Genomic DNA, 24261 nt, shown 5'->3' with positions numbered 1-24261 from the left:
ACTGTTTATTTTGGCTTATATTAGAAGGATACAGTCTGTCGAGGTGGGTAGGCATGGGGGCAGGAGTGTAAGGTTCCCATTGAGTCAGCAGGAAGGCGGCAGACAGACATAACACCAACACCCATCTGTCTCCTGTTTGTTCAGTGGTGGCTCCCACCTCATGCTGTTCTCGGCAATTCATCAAGTTAGCAAGGAAGGTTAACTACCACAGTTGTGTCTGTTTGTCTGTCTCTGTGTATATGCTACTTACATTCACTCACTTGCTTTCCTTTGTAACTGATGATAAATATCTGGTACTGTGAGATGAGTCTGAGGTCTGCAATGTGTTCTTATGGCCACAGGCAGCGTAAACCATGAATATGACCCATGTTCTGTACTGTGCTCTGTGACAGGGAGAGGAGTGGTCTTCCTGGGTACTTCTGTGTGATAGGCGCCTCCCCAGGCCCTTTTCCTCTGATGCTCACTGACCTCCCCAGTCACATGACACTTAGATGAGTGTCATGGCTCACGCCAAGATCAGGTCACAGGCAGGTGTACAATCTTGTTGAGATGACTGAGTCCTGTATCAGATGGTCCCTCTTGGCTGGGATGGAAGCGGTGTCATGGCGGCGTCCTACTCTACTTTCCTACCCCACCCTGTGAGTCCCTCTTTAGACAACACTGTTCTCTCTGCTGCTTTCACCATCCCGGTTTTGTGAAGTTCTTTAAGATGCAGCCTCTGGCTGCTCCAAACACCTTGATGTTCGGTCTGTGAATCAAGCATAAAGGCTATAGATTAAAGAAAAAGATGAGGAGTTTACAAACTCCAAGACAGGAGAGAAGCCTTCTTTAATTCCAGGTGATTAAGCAGACGAGATATTCGGGACTTAAAAAAAAACAAAACTAAATAAAGCTCCTTAACACAAACTGTTTGCCAATTTCCCTCAGACTGCCCGCACTCCAGCACGACATCGCTTGGTTTGTCCTTTCATAGCCTCTGACCCCATTGCACTCTCCGTCATCTTCATCGTTCTCATCCTGCAAGTCTGGGCCAGGAATTGCTTTCCAAGGTAGCTGCTGGCTTTGATCTCCATCTGCAGGAAGTGCAGCCCTCCAGGCTGAGTTAGAGGAAGCAGCTGGGAAAGGAGCAGAGTGCTCTTGAGAGACAACTCTGCTCGTTCCCTGCTTGGATGTTTGCACACCTGAGAGTCGCCTCTGCTGCTTTTAAAACCCTCCACACAGGGACTCTGCACTAAAGCCAGTGTTTGCATCTGATGGAGCCTCTTTACAGGGGCCAGTGGAAGGACATCAGTGAAGGTTAGAGTGTTGGTCAGGTACAGAAGAGCTTTGCTTCCTAGGAAGGAGAGAGAGAAGCTCGGTGCAGGAGTGGGGTGAGCGGGTGAGGGAGGGGTGGTAGCAACAGCTGGAATCTCAGCCGAAGTTCAGCTCCCACCTCGGTAGTCTCGTCATTCAGAATCAGCCCCAGCTCATCTCCCCAAGTGTGGGGCATGAGGGACAGGGAGGCACAGAGAACTCATGGGACCCCCAGAGTACCACCTTTGCCTCTGTGACTCTGAGCCAGTTTCCCCAGCTGTCTGCCTGCTGGTTTTCTCATCCTTGAGGCAGATATGGTAACTCTGTGAAGGATTGCTGTGAAATCTGAAAGAAAGAATAGAGCACACACCACTGTCGTGGACAAGCACAGCATCCTCTGTCACCTGCTCCTAGGAGTTCCAGTGGCCACTCCTTGGACACCAGTGAGGAGGGAAGCACCTACCACCTTGTTGGCAGGAGGTGTTGCTGACTAAACCCTCCCCCGGGAAGCCAACACATCATGGTGCTACTTGATGGACTTAGGATCCCAGTGTAGACCCAGTCCTGTGTGACCTCAGCCGGATCAAGAGTGGGGGAGGGTATAGCCACCCATACAGGCAGAGCCAACTGCAGTCTCCTATCCTCTGTGTGTTAATCGTGTACTATAAGACGCAGTTCTCGGATGCTTCAGAGATGCACTGACTTGTGGGTATGAGAGTCAGGACTTGTTTTATACTGATAACAGGAGGGGGTCCTTCATACCCACCTCCAAGGAAACTGCAGTCCAGACACAGCAGGATAGATGCTCTCGGGAACTCACAGTGATGGTGACAGCACATAGAACCTATATCACCAAGCCAGACAAAATTCCACCATGGAGAGAGGTCATGAATCCCACCCCTAGCTGAGGAGCTGTTGGCATGTGATAGCTGCATGGAGAGAGTCAGTGTTTCCTGAAGAGCTCACCTCCTGGAAGGTCGACCACCAGCCAGGGCAGGCCCCGCTCCCGAGAGAATTTGAACAGCATAAATTGGATGGGTTTTTAAAAAAAAAAATAGAGAGCAAGCACATGAGGTTGTATGGGCAGGGAGGTGTGGGATGAATAGGGCTGTGGGAAGAAGGGTGGGTACGATCGAAGCATAGCACGTAATGTTCTCGAATCGATATGTTTGCTTATTTTAAAGGAGGGGAAGTTAGTTTTTGGGACCATTCAGTTTAGTTGGGGAAGGCTGTCTGCTACAAATGCCCACGCTCATCTTCTTGTACTCATGGGCAGGCCATGGTCTGGAGGGCAGGGAGCTCTCAGATGGATCCCAGGAGGGGATCTGAATCCAGTTTTGATATTGGGCCAGATTTCTAGGAAGGTGGGTCTTCAGGTTCACCAGACTTCCCAGTTGGGGGCCTGTCTCTCAGTGCTGAGGTGGGGAAGCAAGCTTGCTGCAGCGTTGTGCCGGTGGGACAGTTGGGTCTTGTGTCAGTATGGTCCACGCACTGAACTGTTCTTGGTCTCTCTCACGCAGCCTACAGTTGGCTGGGACTGTCCTCTGTCTGGTGTATTGTAGAATTTCTCACCTCTCATCTCTGTGGTCTTCCCTTGTGACTCTTCCCCGTGAGTCACCTTCTGACTGCATCTTGAATTTGTGTGAAATCTTTACCAGCATTCTGTCTAAGTCCCTCCTTTCTTTTGAGAACAGCAATCACCCATCATTCCCTATGGCATAACTTTCTGACTCTAACAGGGACATTCTTGGCCTCTAAGGGTGCTCCAGGGTGCTACTGCATTCCCATTGGCCCCCTCTCTACCTGCCCAGCTCCAAGCACCTCCATCCTGCATTCTTCCCCCACCTCCTCAGTGTTGGGGTAACACTAAGGTCTTGGGTTCCTTCAGCCCTAAAGTATGTCTGGTCACACGGTACTAGCATGTCTGTCCCACTCACAATTCGTGAAAACTTTCTGAGGCGCTGGGATTTGATGAGGCGAGTTTGAGATGGGTCCTGGGCAGACCTCAGCATATCTGACAGTCTGGTTGCTGCCTCTCATTCTACACAGATGCCTGACGTCTGCTCCCTTGGCAGACCCATGTGGAGTGCCTGATGCCACACACAAGATTCAAGTGGCAAGGCTGGAAGTGATGGTTTTGTGTTCAGTGTTGGGCTTTTTTATCCCAAGAAACTATGTTTTTTTATTCTATTTTAGATCATATCACAAGGTCATTTACTGTCAAATATGGCTCATAAGTTGACATTCCCAGGTTGAGGGGCTATTATGTTTATATTTCTCATGAGTTCTCTGGGTCCCGTGCTCATATATAGCAGTTTGCTTGGTGTGACCACCAGATACCCTGGGACTTAATGTTGAACAAACCATTTGTCCCCTGAGACCATTCCCCCACCACAAACCATGCTGGCCTCCCCCTGCAGCAAGCCATGCCTCCCCCTGCAGCAAACCATGCTGACCTCCCCCTTGCAGCAAGCCATGCTTCCCCCCTGCAGCAAGCCATGCCTGTCCCTTCCTGCTGCACAAACCGGGAACCTGTAAGTCTTTCTTGTTTATTTCTTTTTCATTTCCTCACCGAGCCTGCCATCAAGCAATGTGGAATTCTACCTCAGGTGTCTAGCAAATGTAATTACTTTTCTCCAAACCTGACCAGGCTTCTGTCGTCTCTTGCCTAGATACAGCACATGGGCAGGTTAGAGACCCTGGGTAAGAAAGGGTCAAGTTATAGCACAGCAGTGACAAGGGACACTGTCTTCTTAGGAAAGAGTCCGTGGGTCGGAGGCAGGGGTACAAGACCTGAATGGAAGGACAGTGCCTGTGTCATGTAGGGACAGGAGCTCCAGAATACCCAGTGGCTAACCTAAAGAGTGAGATGCTGAGGTGTGAGTGGAGGCAGTTCTGGACCTCTGTGGTTTCTCCGAGCTCCTGGGGGGTGAAAGGGGGGCTGCCATGTCCATGCAATACCTCTCACTATGCAGGGCTTCTGTCACAGACTGGGTGAGTCCTTTGTGAAAGGCTTCTCTAAGTTTCTCATGTGTTCCTTTCACAAGATGCCAAGTTATGCAAAGCAGAGGTCTCTCTGGGGTCCCTGCCCACTGTAGAGAGGTGGCACGTGACTACCACAGTAGGGTCTAGGTATTACCTGAAGACCCACTGGGCATCCTGAGGACAAGTATTCTGTGACCCCCCCCCCCCCGCCAGCTCAGAAGCTTTAAAAAGGAAGTGCTGGCCCCACAGCCCTGCTGCAGCCCACATCCTAATCTGCAAGCCTGTCTTAGCCTTACCAGGAGACACCAGTGCCAGCTCCAGAGTAACATGTTAATGTTTAATGTGCAGAGGCTGCTTCTCCACATCAGCCTGTGCCTCCGAAGGCAGGGGATCAACAGCCAAGATGCAGAGAGGCCCAGGTCTCCAGGAGAAAACTGCTTTTCTTAGAAAGACAGAGCAGAGGAGAGCAGGCTCTTCTCCCCTCAGCCAGGAAAGGTGCAAGTGTTCAGGGCTGGTATCGGATCCTCAACAAAGTCTTTCTGTACCAGTAGTAGCAATAAAAGAAGCAGGCAGGTGAAATGCCATTTGTAGACCTGAAGTGCGGGGGAGTCTTGGCTTTCTATGGAAGGACCCTGGAGTCATGATCTAGGGCGGAGAGGCCTGCTCTGCAAGGTCAGGCTGAGGTCACATTCTAAAAGCAAAAACAGAGAAGCATCTGAACAAACTGCCCATTCTAAAGCTAAGGTAGTATCAGAACCTGTTCTGAATATAAAGCTCTTTATCTCTGTGGTAAAAACCTTCACAATTAGCTCTATGGAGGCCCATGGGGACTGACCTGGAAGACAAGCCTCTAGGCAAAGCTGGGAGCATTTACCTCAACTGCGTTAGCTGAGGTGGGGAGACCTGTCTTGACCCTCCGTGGGCAGGGACCCCAGACTGTGGGAGTGAGGAAAGCATGGATGCACTCATAGCTCTGCCTGCAGACCTGGAGCAGTGCTGCAGGCTGCTCTCCGTCTGGACTCCCCTGCCTCAGGAGATGGTGCCCTTGATCTCCGAACCGGAAAAAAGGCCCCTTCTTCAGCTGCTTTTGCCAGGGTGATTTTATCACAGCAACAGGAAAGTAACCCAGACAGAGTCCAAAGGAGTGGAGAACCATCCTGAAGCCTGGCCATGTAGCATGGGATTGGGGAGGTGACTGGGTGATCTGTGGATGCCACTTGAGATCCACCTGGGAACATCACGGTGTGCACAGAAACACCCAGAGGAGTGAGTGGTGTGACCACCCGGAGGGATGAGTGGTGTGACTCGGCATTGGATGGCCTTGGTCTGACCTCTGGTCTTGTTACTTATTAGGTGACTTTGGATAACCAAATTAAAGTTTCCTTTCATTCCCTCCCCCCAATTATTTTTGTGTGTGTTTGTCTATGTGTGTATGTGCGCATTCGTGTGAGTATGTGTGTGTGTGTGTGTGCACATGCTTGTGAATGCTGCATGTGTACATGCATGTGAATGCTGTGCATATGTGTGTGCACATGCTTGTGAATGCTGTGTGTGTACATGCATGTGAATGCCGTGTATATGTGTGTGTGAGTGCCGTGTATGTGTGGTATGTGGCATGCATGTATTCAGGTACACTCAGAGGCTACAGCAGGCGTCAGGTGTCTCGCTCCTTCAGGCTCAGCTTCCTTCCCTGAGTCAGGGCCTTGCAGTAAACCTAAAGCTAAGGTAGAGGCCAGTGAGCCTCGGAGAGCCTCCTGCCTCCTCCCACACAGCCATGCCACCTGCCTTTTCGTTTGAGTGCTGGGGTCTGAATTTAGGTCCCTTATGTTAAGTAGCAAACACTGTGGCCCACTGAGCCATCTTTCTGGCTGTTGTTTCTACACTTCATTTTTCTCAATAGGAAAGTAGGGCCAGAAATCTGGAGACAGGGAGCTCACCCACTGCAGGGAGCTCACCTACTGCAGGCTATAGAATGTGTGAGCTTTGAATAGGAAATGTCTCCCCTTGGGTGTGTGTTTTTGAACATGAGGTCCCCACCTGGTGGCACTGTTTGGGAAGATCATGGAACCTCTAAGAGGTGGAGCCTCACTGAAGGAAGTAGGTCACTGAGGGCAGGGCTTGAGGCTTCCTGATCCACTGAGACATGAGCAGGTGGCCTCAGGCTTACATGCCCACACTGAGAGCCCCTCCCACCTCCACATCCTTCGCTGACCTGACCCTCAAAGTGTTATCAGAATAAGCCCTTCTCCCCACAGTTCCTCCTTTGCTTTGGGGGTTTTTGAGACAGGGTCTTACTGTGCTCTTTTGGCTGGCCTGGAGTGTTCTGTGTACCAGGCCTTGAATTCACAGTCACCACAGAGTTGCTCCTTTGAGACACTTTGTCACAGCAATGAGCTGAGGAAGGTAGTTACCACAGTCCCGCCACCCTTCCTGCGGCAGCTCCTGCCCCCCCCCCCCCATCCTTGTTCACTGTCTAGGTCTGCACTGCTGTCACAGTGTCCTGAAGCTCGGTGGCTCTTCTGGGACTTCCATCTTTCCAGCACTTGGGAGGCAGGGCAGCCCTGCCCTCCCCAGCCCTCTCACCCGACCAACCACCCAGACAATTTACATTTCTTTTCCTTTGTTCCAGGCCCAGAAGTCGGGCTCACGAGGGGACACACAGGCTGCAGAGGACCTGCTGCTTCTCAGCAAACCGCTCACAGACCTCATCAGCCTGCTCATCCCACTGGTAAGGGCTGGCCTGTGTGAGGGCTCAGCTGTGTTGGGGTACCCGTGTGCCTTTACAGAAAAGCAGAGACGGAAACAATGTTACCTGAATTTCACTTGAGCTCCTGTTATTTTGATTCCTTCAGAACTGGAATCAAAGGAGCCCCCAATGCCACTTGTTTTGTAAAAACTAAATTTATACATGATTTTAAGACAGGTGGCTTATCATTAAGACAATATTTCATGTCCAAGTAAGATGGTGTATGTATGCCTCTCCGCAGAGGGAGATGAATAACAGTGTGTGTGAGGACAGCTAGAACTACACAGTAAGACCCTGTCTCAAGAAGGGTAAATAAATCCATGCATCCATCTATATATACATACATGCATACATGTATACAATTAATAAATAAGGCAGAATCAAATCCAATTACATTCTTAATGAAAGTCTGATTAAAAAAATGCAGTTAATTTCCATAAGGACAAATCCACTCCCTTCCAAGAGAGATTTCAAAGTTTTACAGGATGCCACAGGGACAGAGAGGTGCGGACACAGGCCTCTCACCCTGGACAGGACAGGGAAGAAAGCAGGCAGGATTAACAAGGCCACTGAACTTCTGGGTGAGACCAGTGCAGACCTGGAACTCAGACCAGCTCGGCTGTCAATCAAACCGAGAGACACGTGTCTCCCCCTCAGACAGCAGTCACAGGAAGACAGGTGGCTCCCTCTTAGAAAGCAGCCATCTGGGGTCCACTGGTGGAACTCCATAAACCTGGTAGAAAGCAAAAAGCTTCAAGAAGGTCCATGGAAGCTACGCCTGTCTGTGCCTCCAGAACCAGATGAGAGCGGTGTTCCTCTGGCCCCTGCTTCTGTGAGCCCGGTAGCTCACTGGTGAGGTCATAGCAGCTGGTACTTGCTGTTCATTGCCCTGTGGCTTCAGGGACCACAAATGCAGTTTAGGCAAGTATTGTATAGGTTTGGTTGCATCCAGGAAGTTATGGCTATGTGTGGTCACCTGAAATCCCAGGACTCAGGAAGCTGAGGCAGGAGGATTGCCTAAAGCTTGGCTCCAGCCTGGACTAAGTGGTAAGTTCCAGGCCTTCTGTGTTACAGAGTGAGACCTTGTCTTATCAATCGAAAAACCAAATAATCAGATAGATGAAAACCACCCCAAAGGTTCAGCCGGAGAAGGATAGACAATTAGCAGTGGGTTTCTGTCATAAATTAGCAACGACAGCAAGAGTACAGGAAGTGCGAAGTGGGCCCAGGAACTAATCAAGGAGTTACAGCCGTGAGGGCAGACCTTACTGCTCTGTGTCCATGGGCTCAGGCTCAGCTGAGCTCTGCTCAGTAGGGGGCATGGGGGCATGGCAGGCATTACATAGCAGAACGTGACCTTATTGGTCTGTGGTGGCTGTGGGCACTCAGTCAGCTGGACTTGGCCCATAAGCACCAGGTGGTCTGGCCAGTGTTGGCAGCAGTGAAGTTCTCTTTCTGCTTCAGCATGGATCACATTTAATCCCTTCTTTTCTGTGATGCGGGGCCCACCTTCACTTTACAAAGAAGGCCCCTGGAGCTGTTGAATCGAGAAACACAAAACTTCAGAGCTTAGACGTCTGATCCCAACACCCATGTGTTCCTCGTCAAAGTTCTCATTGGCCTCTGGATTAGCTTTGAACCCTTGAAACCCTAAACTCAGCTGGGTTTGGAAATAGTCGGGTGGTGGGGGCACCGTTGGGTTAGAAGACTGCTCTGTGTTTTCTGGGATTGTTTTTAAGTGGGAGAGGTTTCCATGATGGTCAGCCTTTACAGCTGGGGCTCTGGTGGCTTCAGGAGAGGTGCTGAAGGGAGGGTGTGACAGACAGACACATGGGCAGGAAACAGCCTTGCCAACCTCACCAAGGCCTTTGTTTAGAATGGTGAGGGGAGCTGTCCTGTGCCCTGCTATGCAGTCATATCCAATCCTTACAGAGGTAATGGGGGAACATAAATGGTTTTCAGAATGCAGGCTACAGCCCCTCACAGCCACAGTTTTCCAGTCCTGCCTGCCACAGCTGCTGGGGCCTCCTAACTTGATTCTGAGAGACAGATGGCTTTGGGTGACAGACTTAACTCTCGGGGGAGGGGAACAGACAGCCCCACTCCTCTTTCAGAATTGTTCGTTCCACAGGTGTCTGTCCTGAGTGATTGAGAATAAAACATAAACAGCCTATGATGACACATGCCACACAGGGGCAGAGCAGACTAGACTTAAAAGGCCTTGACTGTGAATGCAGTAGACGGCCCCATGTTTCATGTTCTGAGCTGATCTATCCTTTAAGCCTGCAATTCCTCAAGTCAGTCATTGGGTGGATCTTTGATGTGGGCAGATGTGGCCCACCCTACCTGTCACGCCTGTGCTGCCTGCAGAGTCTGACCTGTTGCTCTAGTCTTGGGTATCTCTACCAGCACCTCAGGCCTCCAGAAAGTTCCAAGGGTGGCACAGAGGCTCCTGTGGAAGCACCTTCCCTATTCGTCTAAAATCCCTTTCTATGTTACAGTGAACTACAACAGCCCGTGTCTGCCCAGGTCGGCAATGTGTGCATTTCACCTGTGTTGAGCTTTTATGAGCAATAGAAGACAATGCTGGCTGACATAACATGGGATTCCTTCCTTGAGTTGGAGTCAGATGTGGCTCGAGGCTAGAAATGGCAAGGGCAAGGCCACCCAGACTGTGTCCCTGAGGCCTCCTAGGACTAACGAGAGGAGCAGGCGATGGCGCCTAGCTCGGTGATGCTACATCAGAGCCTTGGCTTCCATCCAAGCTGTGCTTCTGTTGTCATGTAAGCATCTGAATTTTGCCTCATCTTATTGGGTCTGTTGGGCCTATGTCTCCTGCCTGCAGCAAGGTCTTCCTCTTCTCTCAGCCCCCAACCCCTAAGCATCTGAGATGTGATCCTTTGTTCAGACCAGAGTCCTAGCACGCAGAATCTCGAGTATTCTTACACAGCTCCCTCTCCTGGTTACAAATTCTTCCCAGAGCTCACTCTACTTTTACAGATTTTCTGCTGGACACAGGTTGCATGCACGGTCATGTGCTCAACTCTTGTCACCTGCTGATAAGTCTCCTGTCTTCCCATCCAGCCTCCTTGTCCCAAGACCTCCTCTGGTTGACTGCTTCAGAGGGCTGGTGCCTCATGGCACCTCAGCCTACCCTGGGTGTGCGTGAATTACCCCAGCACTGTCCCCCAACGGATCCCAGCTCACTGAAGTGCTGGCTGCCCGCCTGAGGCCCCAGTGGATTGGTGGATATTTGCCTACTCTATGTGGTCTATATCATGCACATCCAGGTTCTTACTGCAACCTGAGCTTCAGCAATGGCCATGACGAGAGTGCTGTCCTGTGTCTTTTCTGGGAAAGGTTAACACACATTTATAGCTTTGCATAAAGTGACAAAAATAGTTATAAAGCTACTGAGCACCTCACTGGAGCACACACAGAGCACTTCAATGGAGTACACAGGGAGCACTTCAATGGAGCACACACAGAGCGCCTCAATAGAGCACTCATGGAACACCTCAGTAGAGCACACACAGACAGAACACCTCAATGGAGTACACACAGACAGAACACCTCAATGGAGCACACACAGACAGAACACCTCAATGGAGCATGCGTGGAATGGAGATACATTTACAATAGCTATTTAAAACTGTGATAGGGGGCTGGAGAGATGGCTCAGTGGTTAAGAGCACTGTCTGCTCTTCCAAAGGTCCTGAGTTCAAATCCCAGCAACCACATGGTGGCTCACAACCATCTGTAATGAGATCTGATCCCCTCTTCTGGCTTATATATAATAAATAAATAAATCTTAAAAAAAATAAAACTGTGATAGGCCACAGGAGAAGACAGGATTGTTTTCCTATGGAAAGAATAAATGGACCCTTGAGTTTTAATCCAACTTGGATGACTTTGGAAGCATTTGGCCTAAAGACAAGAGAATGAACTTGGTAGTTTTGAAGCTCTTTCCAAATATGGCCCAGGGAAAGTAAATGCACCGTTAAGAGACTGAATCTGTCAACCCAGCACCATGAGCAGAGTGTCTTCTCCTGTGGAAGGTATGTTCTAAGACCCTCAGGAATGCTGAAACCCTACATGAACTCAAACACGAGATGTTCCCTACAGACTGTGGCTCTAACCATGACTCATCAGCTCTATGATGGCGTGTGGGATTTTAAATGGAGCCTCTCTCTGGGTGTGTGATATAGAATAGGGCCATTCTTTTCATGTTGGGCCGTGACCAGGAGCCACAGATGCCTTCAGCTTCCCACTGTGGGAGGACACAGCCCATGAGTGTGTTGTATTGTGAGCTGATGTGTGGTAGATGAAGCATGTTAAATGCATTTTAACTTATGTTTTCGATATACTACGGGTTTATCTACATGTAATTCTGTGGCAGGTCAAGAAACCTCCACAACGTGCATTTTTTCTGTTCACATATTCCTGATATAATATGTAAATTGGGCATAGTTGGGGTGATGTAAAGGTTAACATTAGAGGTGATAGCAGAGTACATCCCACGAGAGCTGTGCTGCCACCACCCCAGACTCTAAGTTAGGATAGCCAATAGAGTGCTTTATCTAAATTGCCAAATATGACGAACTAGATGTCTAAGTGTCTGTCACACCCTACAATTTACATAATTGTTATAATTCTGTTCAATGTATATCTAAGAGAAAATAGCCTTTTTAATTGGACGAAAAGGGGAGAAAGTAGCTGCCTGTATTCTAATGCTAATTGGGTCCCCCAACACTGTTCGGATGAAAGGGTCTGCATGTAACTTTTGGGAACCTGCCCCCTCTTAATTCTGATTGGTGAACACAGATGCCAATAGCCAGCAGCTGGGGAGGAGAGAAAGACAGAGGGGTTTTAGGATTCCCAGGCCTGGGAAGGAGAGACCATGCTGTATTCATACCCCTCCTGTGAGATCCAGGTGACCAATACAACATGCTGAGCTGTGGCAAGTGGAATGTCCCAGGCCACCATTGCCTTTCTCTGAGGGCCTCTGAGAGGTTGTTCAGAGTGGTGCAGTGGAGCTGCCCACTCTGGCTCCATCTGGGTTGGGAATGATCATGTGTCCACCTGTATATTCTGCCCTCCCACTCAATATCCGCCCACTGCCTCAGTTACCAGATCAGCTGACTCAGTGTTTTTACCTGGGCAACCCTGAGAACTGCAGCTTAAAATGCACCCATCATTTCTTTCTGGAAAGTCCAAGCAATATTCCCAGCCCATGTTGCTTGCAGACAGCATAGGAGAATCACGGTGAAAGGCATGTGGAAACCATCAATCCCTGGCCTGTTCCAACAGTCTTCTAAGTTCTCTTTGCATGAAAATGTCAGGACTCATGTGTATGCACAGCATCTGTAGTGTGGGAACATTGGTTTCTCTGCCTCTCCTGCTACATGGCCAGCCCTTTCCCCACATGTGTCTCTGTTCCACCTTGGGGCCCAGGACAGAGATTCAACACAAATTGCTAGGAACGGGGGGGATATTACAGAGACTCTCCACAATCTGGCTGAGAAGAAGCCAAATGTGGTTGCCTAGCTGCGTGCACCTCTCTGCTGCCCTCTCCTCAGAGGATAAGCAGTGGAGACTGCGGCCAGCCACTCACCTCAGTGTCACGGAATCTCTGGTGTCTGCTTTCTCCTTGGCATGTGCGTCCGCCCTGGCATTTGTTGGACCATTTCTATTTCTGAAACCATTTGAGCCCTACTTCTTCTGATTGGTCAGAAAGGACAAGGTAGCACTGACCAGGGCCTTGTAGAAGTTTACTTGCAATCTATACAAGCAAAACAGAACAACCCTAATAACTAGGCAGCTCTGGTGAGCACAGAGGCTCTGAGCGTTGACCATGGGTACTGTTGTCAGCGGCCATGCCATCCTGAATGTGCCCAGGCTCACAAAATAGATGCCACGCACTGTCACCTTCTACAGGAGAGACCAAGAATGTGGCAGTTGGTGTTTAGATGTGTGTCACTTTAAGAAAGGAAGTTTCCAGAACTACAGGTTTGCCCCTCCCATTACTCTGTGGACCCTTTTATTGGTGTGGTTGTAGTGTAGCTTTTTAACAGCATTTTGTTCTTGGCTGGGGTGCCCCAAGCTAGGAAGACATTCCCTGATGGGATAGAAAGGATCCTGTTGAGTTCCCAGAGGACGCCTCTCACCCATGGAGGACCCACAGTGCAGTACTCAATCACTCCCTCAAGCCAGCTCTCCAGTACTAGTGTTCTGTGATCTTCCCCGGGGAAACATGAGTAAATGTCTGTTCACCTCACGGGACACCGAGGGAAGACTACCAAGACTCCGCCCAAGTCTAGCTTAGAACCAATGTGTTAGTTGGGATTTCTTATCATATCATAACTAACTCAAAGGCAGATAGACACAGATCCAAAGAGCCCATGCCCATGGTTGACAGCTCAAGAGAGCCAGATTAGCTCTTCCCACAGTACAGACAGTTCCACTGAAAAGTCTCCTCATTCCCAGAAGCTGTTGCTAGTTATAAAACCTTTCAGAGGGGTCTTGTGAGTTTGAAATTGGCAAGCTTTCTTGTAAACCTTGCTCCTTCTCCCCTTCCTCTCCCACCCTCCTCCTCTTCTTCCTCTTACTCTCCCTCCTACTCTTTTTTCTCTCCTTCCTCCTCCTCTCCCTTCTCCTTCTCCATCTCTTCTCCCTTCCCCCCTCCCCCTCCTTCTCTCCCTTCTCTCCCTTCCCCCCTTCCCCTCACCCCTCCCCTCCTCCTCTTCTTCCTCTCACTTCCCCTCCTCCTCTTCCTTCTTCCTCTCCCTCCACATGCTCACAACATGCTGTGCTGTTCCTCCTCCCCTTCTTTCCCTCCTCCCCTCCCCTCTCCTCGTCTTTTTTTCTCTTCCTCCCCCTTCCCCTAAAGGAGGTGTCTAAACACCAGAGTGAGCAGTAGGGTGCACTGAGGAAAATGGGGAGTGAGGAACAGAAGGGCTGGGACTCTGAGATACAGGTCATATCTAAGCTGTTGACAGAAAGGGTTTTTAGCCCTTTGTTCCATGTTCCCTGTACTCCTGCCTTGATTTAAAAGCACAAGAGCACAGTATTTCTGCATACTTATGCTTGGGTTTGTGTGGCCTCCATGAGGACAGAGCCTTAATAGCATGACTCCCATGTAGGGCTGAAGGGTTGACTTTGGGAGCCAGGCCCCATGGTCAGACCTTTACCATGACTTTTCTGTTTATGTGTCTCCCATCTTGTGATCAGGGATGATAGTGATCTGTACATTTGGGAGGTACAGAACTAATAACTTCAGTTTAGTGGGATCCAAAGGGGATTAAGCCAGTAGAAACAGACCCAAGACAGCTGGTCAAAGCAGTCAGGAGGGAAAAAAACACACATATTGGCACTGGGCTGTGCCCCATGGTAAAGCTCTTGGTTACCATAAAGACTTGGCCTCAGCTCGGCAGGGGGAAAATGCAACAAAGCTCCCCATGTTAGCATCACCAAGTGTACAGAAGCTCATTAAATAATGAGGGAAATTAAATTAAGCAAAACAGTAAACACGGGTTTTTACTCTCCCATCTTTGGAGTCGGAAACTGATTATGGACTCTTACTCGGCAAATGAAAATGTAAGTAGGTTCGTGTCAAAAGCTCTTCAATTATCCCTGCCTTTGATCCCTTCCAGAGTGAGACTGATGGGAAATAGTTGGGAGTCTGGGTGTGCTTGTGTAAATACATAAATAAACTCACAACATTATTTTTAACATCAAAATACTTCTTAATAACTTACAGATTGCTCAATTGGAAATTATGCTCTGGTTTTTAAAACTTTTATTTGTGTGTGAACATGAGTGAGGGGGTCGGAGGGTGACTTCCAGCAGTGTCTTTAGCTTGCTGAGGTGGGGTCTGCCTTCTGCTACAGCACTGGGTACTCAAGCCTAGCTCACCCTTGAACTTCTGGGCGATTCTCCTGTCTTAGCTCCCATCCCACCAGAGAAGCAAGCATTGCTGGCATGAGACCTTTGTATATAGGCTCTGGAGACCCTTGCTGAGGTCCTCAGCCTGTGTGGCAAGCGCTCTCTCTCTGGCCCGAAATTCTAGTTTTAAGGTAGAATTCTATACCACCGAATATGATTTACAAAGCCTATGTAACAATGTGGGAAAATATCTAACATGAGATTAAACAAAATACCAGGGTGTTATCAGATGATAATTCAATGTATATAGAATTGAAAGATCTCAAGAGTGCATATAATTTAACCTGTGTTTAGAATAAGCATTGTTTACATTTATTTAATTATTTTGTGTGCACTTGTGTATTAACAATGTCAAAATACCAATGTGGAGGCCAGAGGGCAGCTTGCAGAAGTCAGTCCTCCTCCTCTCAGGCAGGTCCTGGGGATCAAACACAGGACATCAAGCTTGGTAGCAGCTCTTTTACCTGCAGCTGCATCCAATCCATCTCTTCAGCCCTTAGAATGAGCATCTTCTAACGGTGGGCATCCACCCAGCATCCTTTAGGCCTGACGCATACACACAGGCTGCTACAGTTCTTATTTCACACAGGACTCCCTCTGCCTTCTGAACAAGTGTGTTAAACCTTGAACGTGGAGAGACAGAGTTCTTAGTTCCCGCCTAGAAACACCTCAGCTGCTGCAGACGCCTATCAGCTTGATCAGACATGAGCTGCTTGTGTCTCCATGACAGCCTGTACCTCATCTGAGGAAGCCCCCAGGGCAACAGGGTCCCAGGACCTGCTGGGATGGGGCAGCCTGTGGTGAGCAGCTGTCCTCCTGGCTAACAGCAGCTGCAGAGTCAGGTTTGGCTGCTCTCCTTATCAGGCACTAAGGCACACACACAGAAGAGCTGGCGGGTGTGCAAGCAGGAAACCTCCATCCACCTTGCATCCTGTGGGGTGCCGCCTCAGGAGTGGTTTGTGTGCACAGATGGTGGTCCATCCGAGGCTGGTGGGAGCCTGCTCACAGCAGGTGTGTCTGATGACACACGGCTCTTGTCAATCACCCACTCTGTTCTGCAAGGCCCAAGAAAAGCAGACGCTGCTGTTTCCTGATGGTTTGCACAGTTGCAGTTTCTGGCACTGTACGTGGTGGTCAGTCCACAGGATGCCACTGCACTGGGAGGTGAGTATCAGGTGGAGGCAGAGATGAGTCCGGTGTTGTCTCCACAGCACACTGCAGCAGAATTTGTGGGAGGCTGCCATGACCCTTACAGAGCAGGGAGATTTATAGCTTGATGCTCTTGTTAGGAAAAAACGCATGGGAAGGAACCAGTCAGTGAACTTGGCTGCTGTCTCCAGACTCAGGGAGACAAGCACCCAAACCAGAGTCAGCAGAAGTAATCGTCAGGATTGTGACCAAACTCACCATAAACAGGAAGGAGGCAGAGGGATTCTCTTTGCGAGGAATTTGAGCAAGCATTTAGAAAAATCACACAGGTCATGCGTGGTGGCTCAGCAAGGAGGGCAATCTGTCTGGAGACAGTAGCTCACTGAGTAGCTCTGGCTGCTTGGAACTCACAGAGATCTGCCTGCCTCTGCCTTCAGAGTACCTGGACCCAAAATGGATTATCCCCACCCCCTCCAGCCCAAAGCCCCCATGGTAGAAGGAGAGACCTGACTCCCCCAAGTTGTTCTCTGACCACACATGCACCTTGGCCTAAGCATGCTGACCTAGGAGTGTGAGCATGCCGACCTAGGAGTGTGAGCATGCCGACCTAGGAGTGTGAGCATGCCGACCTAAGACTGTGAGCATGCCAACCTAGGACTGTGAGCATGCCGACCTAGGATGTGCATCTCTTCTGTCTCCCGAGACACTGACCTGCAGTGAGCAGCAGCGTCCGTATCACAAGTCTGGTTCTTCCAGCCAAGGGCGGGCAGTGTGCTGGTGCAGTCTGTAGGCTGAGAACAGTTGGGGTGACTTCCTGTGACCATAAAATGTCTCGTGGTTCTTAATACCCAGTCCATCATGACTAAGATGAACATGAAACCTTGTTTTGAATTTGAAAAATAATACTTTTTTACTTCTAGACAGCAAATTCCATGTGTCTTGTCACCTAGTATCATTCTGTGAGCTAAAAATAGTGATTTCTTTTAAAAAAGAGAGAGATGATGCATATGTCTTTCCTTCTTGCTGTCCCAAAGTATCTGTGGGCCGCTCTTCTACAGAGGACACAAGGTTCCTAACAGGGCTACTTTTCAGTCACCATTGGAGAACACAGCTCCTACCTCTTCACCAGCAGGCTGTTGTGGGTAGGGCCCCTAACTGTGTGTGTGCACCCCCAGGAAGGCGCCTTTCTCCGGGTCAGCTCTACATACCACTTCAACTTGGATCACTGTAAGATTCGCTTAGGAGTCAGTGAGATAAGGAAGAACAGCCAGCATGAGGTTTGAAATGAAACTCCGCAAGTCCGTGGGACGCAGTTACAAAGTTTTCACTAGGAACTTCTTAAAGGTACTGCTTCTGGGCAGTTTTCAGAGTAGCCAAGCAGGTGTTTTTATTTATGGCCATTTATCCTCGCACAGGTCATCATTTAGAATTTTTGAGGCTCTCTACCCTGGGCTGTAATGCTTTGGCCCTTGCCTCCTTTGAGTTACTTTTCTGTGGCTGCCACGAAGTAACAACAAAGTAACAAAAGCGGCCTGCGTGTGCTTGGCTCACTCTCTCCCCTCTCAGGACCAAAGTCCGTGGAATGGAGCCCCCCAGGATTACAGTGGGCTGTCCAGCATCAGTTAACCTAATCAAGATAATCGGAGTGACTCACCAAGCTGATCCCTCACAAACCCAGGCCTAGAATAACTTAATCATGGCACTCATGATTGACAGACATGGCCATACACTATTCTAACCTCGATAATGCCTCATGAGAGTACCTGGTGGCCTTTGTTCAAGGCAATCCAGACCTGTCAGGGTAATGGTCAGCACTGACCATCACAAGCAGAGACTGCTGGAAAAGGTCATGTGGCGGTGTGGATGCTCAGCCTCTGCACGACTTGTCGCAGGCCTTTTCCTTTTCTGTTTGGTTGGCTAAGCTGTGGTTGGTTGCTAGGTTCCCTGGGGAGAGAGCTGGGCTCAGGACAGAAGTCATGGGGTGCACCACTTCTTCCTGATCCTCCTTCCATGGGACCTGGGGGCAGCACCCAGTCAGGGCCTGCAAACAGACACCTGTCTTCTGCGGCGCTCAATTATAGATACCTCAGACTCTTCCTTCCCAGCTTCCTTCACATATGCATAGTTTGTAAGGGAAATATTTTTCAGCTCAGAACTATTTCTGTAATTATGGCTAGCTCACAACATAAGATTCTCTTGGGGCAAAAATAAGAAACTCATATTTCATGTAAATGAAGTCTCACAGCTGTCTGCCGGGCGGAGGGAGGCCATGGTCATTACGGAATCCTCTATGCAGAGACACTGCAAATAGGAGAGACTCGATGCTTAACTCAGTCATCAGCATGAGGGAGGTAGATCGGCTGCTGAAGGCCTGACTGTATCCTGCAGGCTCCTATTCTACTCAGTTCAGACAGCGATGACCAGTGATGCCAGGCAGAGGCATCAAATTATGAAGAAGGGCTGACAGGTCAGGTGGCTATGCGTGCCTGTGCTGGGGTGGCATGTGACCTGTGCGTTCAGATGGAGACCCTGCCCTACCCCTGAAGCTGCAGTTACAAGCTGTTGAGTCTCCATGTGGCCGCTGGGAACTGAACCCAGGTCCTCTGCAAGAGAGCAAATGCTTTTAATCACTGGGTCATCTCTCCATCCCCTGTAGTTGCTTTCAGAGATAGGGGCCTCACTCTGTAGCCCAGGCTGGCCTAGAACTTGAGGTGCTCCCCTGTCTCACCACCCAAATCCTGGAATTATAGGTACCACACCCAGCTGCCACACATAGCTTATGTGCTACTGTTCACTATTAAATAAAAAAATACATGTGTGTATGTTTCATATATATATGTCATGTGTTCAGTAAGCATAATTCGAAATACTTAGAACCCAGAGCTCTCTGAGTCGTGTCTTTGAGTCTGTAGTGGGAGCGCACATGAACCCTTTTCCACAGCAGGTCATGGTGGAAGTGCAGGTTAGGTCTTCAATCACCAGAGCCATGTCAGCGAGGGTCCCTCCCGTGACCCTGCACCCTTCGGGTTTCATATTTGAGGAATAGATTCTAAGTGCAGTGGACTGAGACTGCTCACTAGATGATCTTATAAACAGTATTGCATAACCACAGGACACATTCCTGAAACTGGGGCTCCCGGGGAAAAGCTGAGGCGTTGGCTTCCTGTTGCCCTCCCCACAGGGCACAGGGCACAGGGCACATTCATTCTCGTAGGATCTGCACCAACCCCAGGTTTCTTGAACTTGTGTCATTTTTGCTGTTTACGTCTGTTGTATCTGAGTCTCTGAGAACCTTGCGTTTCTTTCTTTGTGGATGAAGGAAAGACTTTTCTAGGTTGTCTTACTTTTGTTTTGTTGTTGTGAGATGAGCTGGGGGTTCTCTCTGTAGCCTGGGTGGCCTGGAACTGAATATGTAGATCAGGTTGGCCTCCTCCTTTCAGAGCTCTGCCTGCCTCTGCCTCCCCAGTGCTGGGATTAAAGGCGTTGTCATGGTCAGTTGCCTTAATGTCTGTCTCTGATTGCTTGCTGTGACTTCTGCCTGCTTTTCCTGTTTTATCTGTCTTGGTAAAGCACCTTTGAATATTAGTAAGAGCTTCTTTTTGTCACAGCAAATGGACTCTTTCATTTTCTCCTTGCTATTTCTCACTTTGCAGATACTTTCATTACAAAGATGGTGTCTGTCTTACAGGTAAATGTGTCGGTGCCCTTGGCACTTTGGGGACTTTCCGCTGGTTTTTATGGCTCCTCCCATCTGAGATGACAGATCCTCCACAGTCTTGCCTTCATGTGTAGCCAGTGGGTTTTGCCCAGTGCCATTTTTTCTGTGACGAGTGAGGTGGATACGTATTGGTGAAAGTTTTTGGGGATCAAATGCTGTATAGATCCCGTGCCCGGAGTCACACCTGCAAGCTTCCATCCACACTCCTGACTACAGCTGGCTTTGTTACTATTTATTCCATGGTTGGGAACGTCACACATTCTTGGAGATGACAGTCAAGCTTCATCCTATGAAACCCTCACCTCCCTGGCTGAGGTTAATGTGTGATAGAGGTGCACAGAGGGCTGGGTGTCAGGGATCCTCTTAGAGGTAACACAGAATGGAGGTGAGCTCTGTCAGCCTGACGCTCTGCCCATTCTGCAGTCTTGGATCCAGCCAGCCATGGGTTGAGATCATTCATAAAGAAGATCACGCCTGTAATGGACTCGTAGCAGATCACGGCTATACGGCCACGTAACAGATCACGTCTATTACAAACATGTCTGTTACAGATCATGTCTGTAATGAGCATGTACAGATTATTTTCCCATCGTTCTCCGATCAGTTCAGCACAGCAATGATTTATACCAGGTTTACATTGTGTTTGATCCTGAAGTCCACTCGAGGGCAAGCCGAGGCTCTATGCCCTTCCAACAGGTTAGCATCGCAGGTTTCAGTGGCCTTTGAGGCTCCTGTACCAAGGGTTACACTGAAAGCCCCTCGCCTGGTGATTTTCCAGAGAAAGGAACGTTTTCCACACCTGAGATGTACCTTCCCACGTAGGTTCCATCGTGTATTTAGGATGACAAGGGAGACAGCTTTAAGCTAAGGTGGCCCTGGTTTGCAGCTGATTTGCAGAGATGCACTCGTTGAAATCGTTTATTAGAGTCCCATCTATTTGCCCTTCCCTGGCCACCAGCAGGGCTGACAGTGCGGTTGGACAGTCAGCGCTGTAGTTCTTGTCATCTGAATCCACATGAGGGTCAGGCCCTTGACTGGAGTCAGCTGGGTCGGCTCTGAGCACCTCCGAAGTGGTTGCACAGGCTTCAGCATGATCAGACGCATGACGGCAGTGGGCGAATTAGTACAAGCTTCTACCTCCAAGAGGGATACAAGGGCTGGCAAGATGGCTCAGCAGGGGAAGGGGCTTGCTGCCAGGGTTGACAACTGAGTTTTATACCTGGGCCCCATGTGGTAGAACACATGGAGTTACTAAGTAAATGTAACTTTAAAAAGGGACAGGATAATCCTCCCTATAGCTGTTTGGTTAGGTACTGCAGGGTCTTGGCAGGGCCTTGGAGCAGAGGCCATGCTCCACCGCACTTGCTCTGCTCTGTGTTGTTGGTCCTGAGTTATCTTTACCATAGTGCAAGCACGGTGTGATGAAACCCACTGTGTCACAGCAGAATTCTCCAGAGTCTAGAAGCTGTGTGCTCTCTGCTTCAGTTTGCCCCCGCCCGAAGCCATGCGATTGTAGATGCTCTCTGAAAGACCAGCTCTGTCAAGTTTGAAGCCACTGAATAACGTGGCTATTCACCCGTAACCGTGATGCAGTGGGTTAGCCGTTTTGATAACAATGTTTGGCTTTTTGTTCTGGCCTTATGCCTGCAGCATTACCCTGTCAATGGCTCCCTGGGGTTTTCCCGTGATGCATGCCCTGTAATCATATTACCCCCATCTAATAAACAGCCAGCTCGTATTGTAATAAACCTCTCTGCACACAGCCTTGTTAATGTGCTAAAATAATGGACCCGGGGGCATTTCCGTAGAGTGCGACTCTACAATTAGCCGACCTCCAGGCTCACAGCATGCTGATTGAGTGAGTTCCACCAGGCTGCAATCACTAGGGTCCTCAGAGCACACCAGCCACACTGCAGAGACGCCTCTGGGCCCTCGGAGTCCTTCAGCTCCAGACTCTAGATGAACAGTCTCATTTCATTCAGTCTGGATACGTCTCTTGGATAATGAACCATGTCCTTTGGGAGCTGTGACTTTGCCTTAAAGAAAACATCCAGACGGTAATGGCTTCACCACATTCTAACAGTGTTGCTCAGGCTCGGGTCTACTGTAAGTCACCGGGTTGGTTGACTTAGTGTTAAGGCAGTTGTTATCGTGTTGGCCTTGAAGTTTTAGTAAAGGACACCATTGCCTCCTTGGAAATCACACTTTTAAAGAAAACCTGGATCACTGCTTAGTTTCTTTGAGAGCATACCTTCTACATCTTACCTATATTCATCAGATCGGAACTCTGAGGAAGGAATTACTTTAATACAAGAGAGAGTTTCAGTCTTTGAGTCAATCAACAGCCTGTGTGTGTGTGTGTGTGTGTGTGTGTGTGTGTGTGTGTGTGTGTGTGTGTGTGTGTGTTTGTGTGTGTGTGTGTGTGCATATGCTTATGTGCACATATGTATGCATGCTCGAGTGTGCATGGGCAGAGGTGTGTTAGGTGTAGGTGTACGTGTGTGAGCGTGTGGAAGCCCAAGGTCAGCCTCAGATGACTTCCTTTATTGCTCTGCCTTGTTCCCTGAGGCAGGGTTTCTCAGTTGAACACAGACTGCTTGCTTACTCCCAGGTCCTCTTCTCATGTCTCCATGTTCTAGGATTACAGGGGTCACCATGCCCACCATCTTCTACATGGGATCTGGGATCTGAACTGCTCTCTTCATACTTGTGTCTGTTCTGAGTGCCCGAAGTAACTTCCTGATGCTGTGTTCGCATTTCAGCACTGACTCCCACAGTAAGATGGCTAGGCACTCCGGGTGCTTTTAATTAGTTCTGATGCTGCGGGGCTCTAAGTCTGCAATGCCCCCATTTTTCCACCTCCCTTGACTGCAGCTCTGAATCTTCTTAGCTTCATTTATGGATGAAGATTTGGCTCAGGAAACTGCAGTTTGGATTTTTGTTGTTGGTGGTGGTGATGGTTGTAGCATTAGGAAGGAGCCACACAAACTTAAAATACACAAACTTCGAGGCATTAAATTTGCCAATATGGAAAAGGGATGAAAATAATAGAAAAATATAAATTGCCAAACTTGGCATCAAAGTAAATATCAAATGCCAGCGGGCCACTCCAAAAGGCGGCTCCGTGGAGCCGATGCCCTCCTACTCCATGCAGATCATGGGGCTTGTGATGTAAGTATCGTTATGGAGCTCTCTCACAGGCCCCAGTCAGAACAGTTTGAAAAGTTAATGTTGGTTTTTCAGTACACAATCACTATCTGCCTTGTCGATGTCTTACATGACGTCCTTCTTAGAAATCACCTTCCAAGGGCTGCCTCGTGATAGAAAATAGACTAAGATTTCCTGTGGCTGAGGAATAGAGAGGAGTGGAGCAGTTAGCGCAGCTGTGCTTCTGAAGAGTCAAACACTAGAATTCCCTGAGTCATGACCGAAACCAGAAAACTCAGGAAAAAACAACTGTGTGGACTTGGTGTGTCAGGGAGGGCTCTGGTCCTCAGATTCCTGAGACCCTCCTGAGGAGGAGAGTCTTCCTGGGGAGGAGGGGGGAGAGCAGAGAGCACGATGGAAGGAGACCATGGGCAGTGACCCTGCACTGTGCCCCCTCCACACGGTATCCCCCAACACCCGGCACTTCTTACTCCTGGCTCAGCTCCGTCTCCTACAGGGTCCACACTGGACTAGCACCATCTAATGGGGACCAGGTGCTCAGCACAGGAGGGACTCCCATGGGGCATTGTGCATTGTAAGTGCTGATGTCAAATGGTACCATGTGGTTTACAAACGAATCGTAGACACCAAAGAGACAGGTGCCCCTGTGTCACACTGGCTACCTATCAGGTATCAGGTATCTGCCACGTGTGGTGACACGCTGTTGAGGTCTTACAAAGGGCTGGGGTCTGTACTTCACGGCCTGCTGGGGTGGCGTTGAAGTCAGCCAGTGATCTGTAGCATGTGCCTCAGGTCTGCATGCTGAGAGCTTTCAGATTGGGATCTTTGCTGAGACCCCTCTGAATTCCACATGTAGTACCCCTTGCATAAATCCTCACGCCATGGTGACACCGGAGTCAACTGTGGGTGGCAGCATGGCTGTGACGTCCATGTCTGCAGGCTGTGCTCCCTTCCCTTGCCCCGCTCTCACCTGAACCCTCTGGCCTCTGCTTGTTGCCCGCTCAGCCCAGCCCGATGCCTCCTCTCACCTCCTCAGAAGCACCAAGCACGCTGCCTTTCCTTTCCCTATAACATTTCTATTAAGGTTTGAAACACTTGCATCACAAGCACAAGCTACCACCCAGATACTAGAAGGAAGGAATCTCCAGATTCCGCCATTTCTCCTTTCTCCTTCCTAGTTTTAGGCACACTCCAAAGCGAAGTCGTGGGCTTGTTTGGATCTTGGTGTGGAAACCTTGAAAGTTGTTCTCCAGTGTCC

General features: G+C 49.4%; 1 protein-coding gene across 7 annotated transcripts in view; it reads left to right on the top strand.

The window, feature by feature from the left end:
• The window catches only part of Ulk4 (unc-51 like kinase 4), a 305588-nt gene that overhangs the window by 184133 nt on the left and 97194 nt on the right, over positions 1-24261 (top strand). For all 7 annotated transcript variants that reach the window (XM_087563005.1, XM_087563004.1, XM_087563001.1 and 4 more), the window contains 1 exon segment: positions 6908-7006. In XM_087563005.1, the coding sequence (XP_087419131.1) occupies positions 6908-7006 (99 nt within the window).

This window comes from Rattus norvegicus, chromosome 8, assembly GCF_021556685.1.
Source record: "Rattus norvegicus strain SHRSP/BbbUtx chromosome 8, alternate assembly SHRSP_T2T, whole genome shotgun sequence".
Taxonomy (NCBI): domain Eukaryota; kingdom Metazoa; phylum Chordata; class Mammalia; order Rodentia; family Muridae; genus Rattus; species Rattus norvegicus.
The sequence above is the reverse complement of the archived record's forward strand: the minus strand, read 5'-3'. Positions and strand labels throughout refer to the sequence as shown.